General features: G+C 46.1%; 1 protein-coding gene across 3 annotated transcripts in view; it reads left to right on the forward strand.

Moving 5' to 3' along the window:
• Positions 1-424: 424 nt before the first annotated feature.
• The window catches only part of PGM5 (phosphoglucomutase 5), a 124,915-nt gene continuing 118,498 nt past the window's right edge, over positions 425-6,841 (forward strand). For 2 of the 3 annotated variants that reach the window (XM_025202955.1, XM_025202956.1), the window contains exons 1-3: positions 425-451; positions 905-1,067; positions 6,218-6,364. In XM_025202955.1, the coding sequence (XP_025058740.1) occupies positions 440-451; positions 905-1,067; positions 6,218-6,364 (322 nt within the window). In that variant the 5' untranslated portion in view covers positions 425-439. The remainder of the gene's footprint in view (positions 452-904; positions 1,068-6,217; positions 6,365-6,841) is intronic. The other variant, XM_025202957.1, reaches the window with a different exon arrangement.

A 6,841-nucleotide genomic window follows, 5' to 3' on the forward strand; every position in this document is an offset into this window, starting at 1 on the left:
GAACAGAACTGTTTCTTATTTGTCTATAAATATATCTGTGGTAGACTCCTGGATTATTTTTGTATTGAGCGCAAACAGTAGTCTCTGCCTACGGGATAAGACCAAGGTTTGTAATTGTAACCTTGCCATGGATTTACACATAATACCAAATGCGTTGAGTCAATGTTTAATAACAGCATCCTGAAAACTTGTTGTATTTTAAGAATTCATAGGTACTTCCCAAATTCAGAGCTAGGCCCAGCTTCACTCTTTTCAGTAGGAGTAGCCAAACTGATTTGCAGCCAAATGTAACTTACAATGTTCTACTATGCAAGGTATTACTGCTCTTATCTTGGATATAGAGGTATGATTGACAAAGACTATAGACCTTAGCCTGCCTAGGTCCTGGTGCAACTGAAGTGCCATCCTGTGAAAGGCAGTTGCTATCTAGGATACAAATATGCTATTTACAGTAGGTACAAAAGATTTTTAAAATTGGTGTGAGCTAATTAATTATCTTGGTAAATTATGCAGGTTAAATTAATGAATTTAATGCTATATTTTATTTTATATAACAGGTCATATTCAGTTCTGGTATATATTCATTTAAGTCAAATGAGATATTTGTGTAGAAAAAATATCTTGGTTGATCACATATTGTTTCATATTAGAGTATTTGAGCCAACTTCTTATTAGCAGAAATCCAAAAGCTTAACTTCCGGAATTCTTAGTGTTATATAGCAGCTCCATAGGGTGTTTCATTTAAACACGGGCACTATAGAAGCAACCATGTAGTTATAGTGCAAATTCAGCTGGCCTTATATATAATACAACATTTTGGTATATTTATTAAAAACATTGGTACCATCTGGAGTTGAAATGCTAGCATCAGTAAATGTAATTTGACTTATTCTGGTTCATTCAGATTGGAAGATTGGTTATTGGTCAGAATGGCATTTTATCCACTCCTGCTGTTTCATGTATTATCCGAAAGATCAAAGCAGCTGGTGGAATTATTCTAACAGCAAGTCACAGCCCTGGAGGACCTGGAGGAGAATTTGGAGTCAAGTTTAATGTTTCCAATGGAGGTAGGTGTTTTTATAACACATTACATCATCGCATCTCTGGATGGTAAAGATAGGTCGACAGGGATAGCCAGATGATAACTATATACAGTTCTCCTGTTGTTCTAAGCATGTTTCCAACATTAGTATTTTTAATGTTAGAAGAGACATTGTCTATGTGCATTTACGAGAATACAATATATAGTATGCACTGGGTTAGAACCTGTACTTCTTTGTTGGTTCAGTTCCTTCTGAAGTTGATAGGAATTCTTCATGTAAAAATCTACTGGACTTGTCATCTTAATTTTATACTGAATTTATTTTAGGTCAGTGGATGCATGTGTTTCTGTCCCTTTATAAATATATCCGCTTTATGGAACTGAACACTGTAGATTCTCATTTTACTTATTTCTACTAGACATGCCTTGGTATTTGCTTTTCAGTTTGAAATTTTTAGAAGCAAGTAAAGCACTATTACTTATTCTTCCTCTTGGGCAGGGTTACCAACTTCACTGCAGTTTGGGACTGCACGCACGTGGGCCAAATGCTGCAAGGCAACCCCTTGAAATTATCCCCTCTTGCCATGCAGCCCTTCTCGGATCCCCCTTGTACATGGGCAGCGCTAATAGTATGCGGTTCCTTCTTGGTCCCTTGCATGCTGCATGGCAGTGAGAGACCTGTAAGGGCCCGCAGGCTGCATGCTGGCCCCTCACAAGCTGCACACTGCAAGGCTCTGTCCTGAAGTTATAAATTGTACTGGAATAGCCTTATTTATAGAGTATAACTTAATTTACGCAAGGGGGTTGTACTGTGTTAACTATACTGGCATAGCTAAAGTAGTAGAACTTGTGAGTACATGAGATCTTTAGCTAGTACTTTCAGCCTAGTCTGTCAGTTTCTTCAGCCTGAATTTTCATATAATCAACCTTATACACCCATAATAGATCTTAATGCTGATTAGTAATACTTTGCACTTGTATAGTGCTTTTCATTTGAAGATCCCACATGCTATTGGTGAATTGTTATCTCCATTTTGAAGGTGGGAAAACTTAAGGTTTATAAACACCCAGGAGGTGTACTGGTATAATTGAATATGTGATATTTGACTGTTGCCATTTTGTTTGCAGACCAGATATGAAGCCCAGAAAGGATAAGAAGCTTAAGTAAAATCAGATATCAAGTCAGAGAGACAGTATTTGAGCACAAGTATCAGACCATAATCACTGGGCACAGTGCCTCAGCAAGCTTAAGTACACTCCATGCCATCCAACTTCTTCCTGATAGATTGGTAGCAGCATCTTTAGTCTTTAGCCTATTTTGGCATTTTAAACAAAGTCCTGTACAGTTTTAAAAATAGAGCAGGGCTGAAGAACAGGTGTCAACGACTGATTAGTCTCATTAGTCATGGAGGACATAACAAAGAGTAAAAGGCTCAAAGTTGCAACTGGGAAAATTATAAGTTAAGTATTAGGAAAAGCTTTCTAACTGTGAGAACAGTTAGGCAGCAGAGCAAGCTGCCAAGGGAGGTTGTAGAACAGGGACGGGCAATTATTTTGGATGGAGGGCAGCTTATCGAGTTTTGGGAAGCTGTTGAGGGCTGCATGGGTAGCCCTGCCCTTTGACAGGTGCTCTACCTCCTGGTCGCCATCTTGGGACCAGAAGTCCTGCCCCTAACCTTTGACCTTTGCCACTGGAAGTCTCTCCACTTGCCCCTGGAAGTACTCCTTTGGGGAAGAGGGTTTGCCATCTTAGGGGGAAAAAAAACAAATTGCATACTAAAAATCAAACACCCATGATAATATATTTTAATTTAATTATAAAATATATTTTTGTCCTGGTTTGTGTGCATTTGTGGTGTATATGCAGAAGTGAGTGCATATGGGGTTTGTGGGGATGTGTGTGCGCATATGGATGTGGGTATGAGAGCCATGTAGTGCAGAGTGGCTGGGCAGGAAAGTGGGGAAAGCGGGGGGAGGGGCGTGGAAGTGAGTGGGATCATGAGGCCTGTACCGGTGTCCTGGGGCCATTGCCAGTGGGGCCTAAAGTGGGGAGCTGACCTGACTCCATAGAGCCCCTGCCAGCTGGGACCCCGCGCTCATACCACCTTGCTCTGGGCCCTGTTGGTGCTGGTCCCGGGACACCAGTGTGGTCTCGCCCGGCTGCTGCTGGCTCCTGCGTGCCCCCAGTGCCCCTGCCCCAGCCCTGCAGTACAGGTGGGGAGCAGCGCGTAGCCCCAACTCCGTGTGCCCTGCGCTTGCCTGCGGGTTACAAGCTGGTGCTCAGCGCAGGGGAAAAGTGCCCTCCCCTCGTGTGGCCAGTGCTCCATGCTGCAGCCTGCGCGGGTCTGTCCTGCTTCTCCACCACATCACTACCACCCCGTAGGGCAGCAGGGGCAATGGAGAGCAGGCACAGGCAGCTCCAAGTGGCTGCAGTATGGGGTGCTGGCCACAGGGAGGCAGGGGGTGGTGCTTTGCCCCGTGCTGAGCACCAGCTTGTAACCCGTTGTCGCTGTTAGCCTGGGCCCCATGCCGGGTCCAGGCTCTCCCATCAAGGCTGAGCCATGGCAGCAGCAGCAGCTGGGTGGAAGCTGCTGCTCAGCTTGGGGGAAAGGTGCCCCCCCCACTCCGTTGTCGGGCAGTGTTGGTGGCCTGGAGCCCACACCGCACTAGACTGGCGTGCGGCTGCTTCACCGCTGCCTCTGTGCTGCCCAACGGCTGCTCCACACAGCCACTGCTGCCACTTCTGCCCAGCTGCTGCTGCTGTGGCTCAGCCCGACAGGCAAGCTCGGAGCTGGTGTGGGGCCCAGGCTACCAGCGGTGGTGGGTTATGAGCTGGTGCTCAGCACGCAGAAAAGCACCCCCCCATCCCTGTGGCCAGTGCCCCGTGCTGCACTGCTCGGAGCTGCTTGTGCCTGCTCTCTGGTGTCCTCCCTGCCCCGTGGGGTGGCGGTGATGTGGAGAGGCAGGACAGCCCCACGTGGAATGTGAGTGGCTGCAGCACAGGGTGCCAGCCATGGAGAGGTGGGGGCTGCTTTTCCCCCATGCTGAGCATCAGCTCATAACCTGTGGGCAAGCACGGGGTGCGCAGGGTCAGAGCTGCGTGCTGCTCCCTGCCTGTACTGCAGGGTTGGGGTGGGGGCACTGGGGGTTCAGAGGAGCCAGAGACAGCTGGGTGGGAGTGTGGGGCCCATGTTGGTGTCCCAGGGCCAGCACTGGAGGGGCCCAGAGCAGGGCGGCCTCTGCACTTGTGTATGGGCACCCTGTGATTATAGGTACCAAGCCTGTAAGAAGTGGCTAGTATTTGCTTTGGATTCGGATTTGGATCGGCTGATTCAGGGCACTGTGATTTGCTTTGGTGATTCAAATCACTGTCCCGAATCGATTCGGTGATTTAGCTGAAGCCGAATCTCCGAATCACCCAGGCCCATCCCCTACCCGCTCTCCCAGCCCGGCAATGGCTGCCCTGCCCACCCCAGCTCCCAGCACTTTGAAAAAAAAAAATCCCTTACTCATTGGGTGCTGCCAGGCAGGGGGGAGATCCCCACTGCCTCCCACTGCTCCACGCTGCGTGCTGGGGCTCTTCATGATACCCCCACCCCGCTGTCCCAGCACCCCCCATGGCTGCCCCGCCTGCCCCAGCTCCAGCCCTTTAAGAAAAAAACTCACAAAACCCCCCGGACTTACCTGTTCCTGCCGGGCAGGGGGGGTGATCTCCACTGCCCCCAGCTGCCTCGCGAGGGGCTCTGCATGAGTCCCCCAACCCCGAGGCCACTGCAGGAGCAGAGAGTCTCCAGGTTTTTGTCATTTTTTATTTTTCTTTCTTAAGGGGCTGGAGCTGGGGCGGGCAGGGCAGCCATGGGGGAGCTGGCAGAGCAAGGGGTGAGTCGGGGGGCTCATGGCAGAGGCTCCCATGTGGCATGGGACAGTGGGGGGCAGCAGGGATTGCTCCCTCCACCCAGCAGCACCCGGTGAATGGGGCTTTTTTTTAGGAGCAGGCAGGAGATGGGGCCTGGCAGGGGTCCCCCCATGTCCCCTTCCCCCCTTGCCTGCCCCCTACTTACCAGCTCCGAGTCCGGCTGCAGATCCCTGCTGCAGCAGGCAGGGACTGTCTGAATCACTGAAGCTCTCCAAATCTTTTCCGAAGATTTAGAGAGCTTTGAATCAATTCAGACCTTTTAATTGGTCCCCTGATTTGATTCGGATTTGGAGATTAGGCCACCAAACTGGGCCAAATCTCCTCCAAATCGAATCAGCACCCAAAGCTTTGCACAGCCCTAGCAGGTACTAAATTTTGCGCTGTAATTACAGTGCATTAATGAACGTGTAGATGCACCCACTAGAGTTAGTTAGCTGAAGTCATTTTTCAGGGTGGAAATGTTTTTAAAATAGTAGATTTAATTGTTTTTCAGGCCACAAGGGAACATTCTGAAAACGTAGTCTAACCTCACAATGTGCGCTATAAAACCTTTTCTAGTAACTTCTGTGCCAAGTCAAAATGTTTATTTTACCTATACCGTATCTTTTAAAAAATATATCGTTTTCCAAATTAGCTAATCAAAGTCAGTCTGCAACTGAAACATGAATTCTGTTCAATTAATCTGATTAACTCCAGATGAAAGTTGCATATTAAATAATGAAGTTATTTTGAATTCCTAAAGCAGATTAATTTTGATAAACTGTCAGAAGTGTCTTTAAAGGCGAACAGTTCTATAAAACTAGTAAACTCAATACATTCATTTTTGTAGGTTGATGTAAAGTAAAGTTGCATACAGTTTATAGATACTTAACCTTAATATAAATGTAAATGTTGAGTCTTCATTAGCAAGGCAGAAGTACATTGGATTCTGCTCCTCTGGACCTTAATTTACTTTTCCATTTAAATTTCATTTTTTTCAGTATTTGCAAACAAGCAACTTGCCAAATAACCATGTTAATGCAACATGCATATTGGGATTTACTGAAGACTATCAGCAAATGGCAGATTTCCTTAACAATAATAATACATGATTTTCTATCAGGAGAAAAATCCTGTATTTTAATCCAGTGCTGCCTTCTAGGCTTGTTTGTTACTGATGCATGGAAAAATAAGCAAGTAAATGTATAAATGAACTGCTTCTTTCTGTATCTGGATAGTGAGCCATCATCTGAAAAAAATCTTAATATTTTGTTCTGCAGGACCTGCCCCAGATGTTGTTTCAGATAAAATTTATCAGATCAGCAAAACCCTGGAGGAATATACCATTTGTCCTGATCTCAGAGTTGACTTAACTCGACTAGGAAGACAAGAATTTGATCTAGAAAACAAATTCAAACCTTTCCGAGGTATCGACGTATGTTTATAGAAGCTGTGTGGTAAATCCATTGATTCTTATGATAAGAGTTACTACAGAAAAATAGTAATTTATAGTGGTGTAATTAGTGTCGAGTGACTGGGGTAAGCTGCTTTAGGCATGGATTTGGGTGGGGGTTCATGAAAGAATACAGTTGCTGCCATAGCCATGCAATCAGACCAGCAGCATGGCAACAACCAGAAGCTGCTGCTACCCCTGTGTGTGGCAACTGCCTCAGGCTCCACATCTGGTAATATAATTATTTAGACAGTTCTTTCTTTCTTTAAAATGCCTTACAACCATTCATTCTAACAATGTACTGCAAGCTAGCTCTGTAAATTTTACCACTGTTTTACAGATAGTTCACAAATTCTAACCGTCAGTTTCACTAAGGACCCAATTCTGTAAAACAGGGGGGTTGTCAACTGGGGGTATGCAAACCCCTGGGGGTACTTTAAAAGGTTCCAGG

The sequence above is a fragment of the Alligator sinensis genome, unplaced genomic scaffold (genome assembly GCF_000455745.1).
Source record: "Alligator sinensis unplaced genomic scaffold, ASM45574v1 scaffold308_1, whole genome shotgun sequence".
Taxonomy (NCBI): domain Eukaryota; kingdom Metazoa; phylum Chordata; order Crocodylia; family Alligatoridae; genus Alligator; species Alligator sinensis.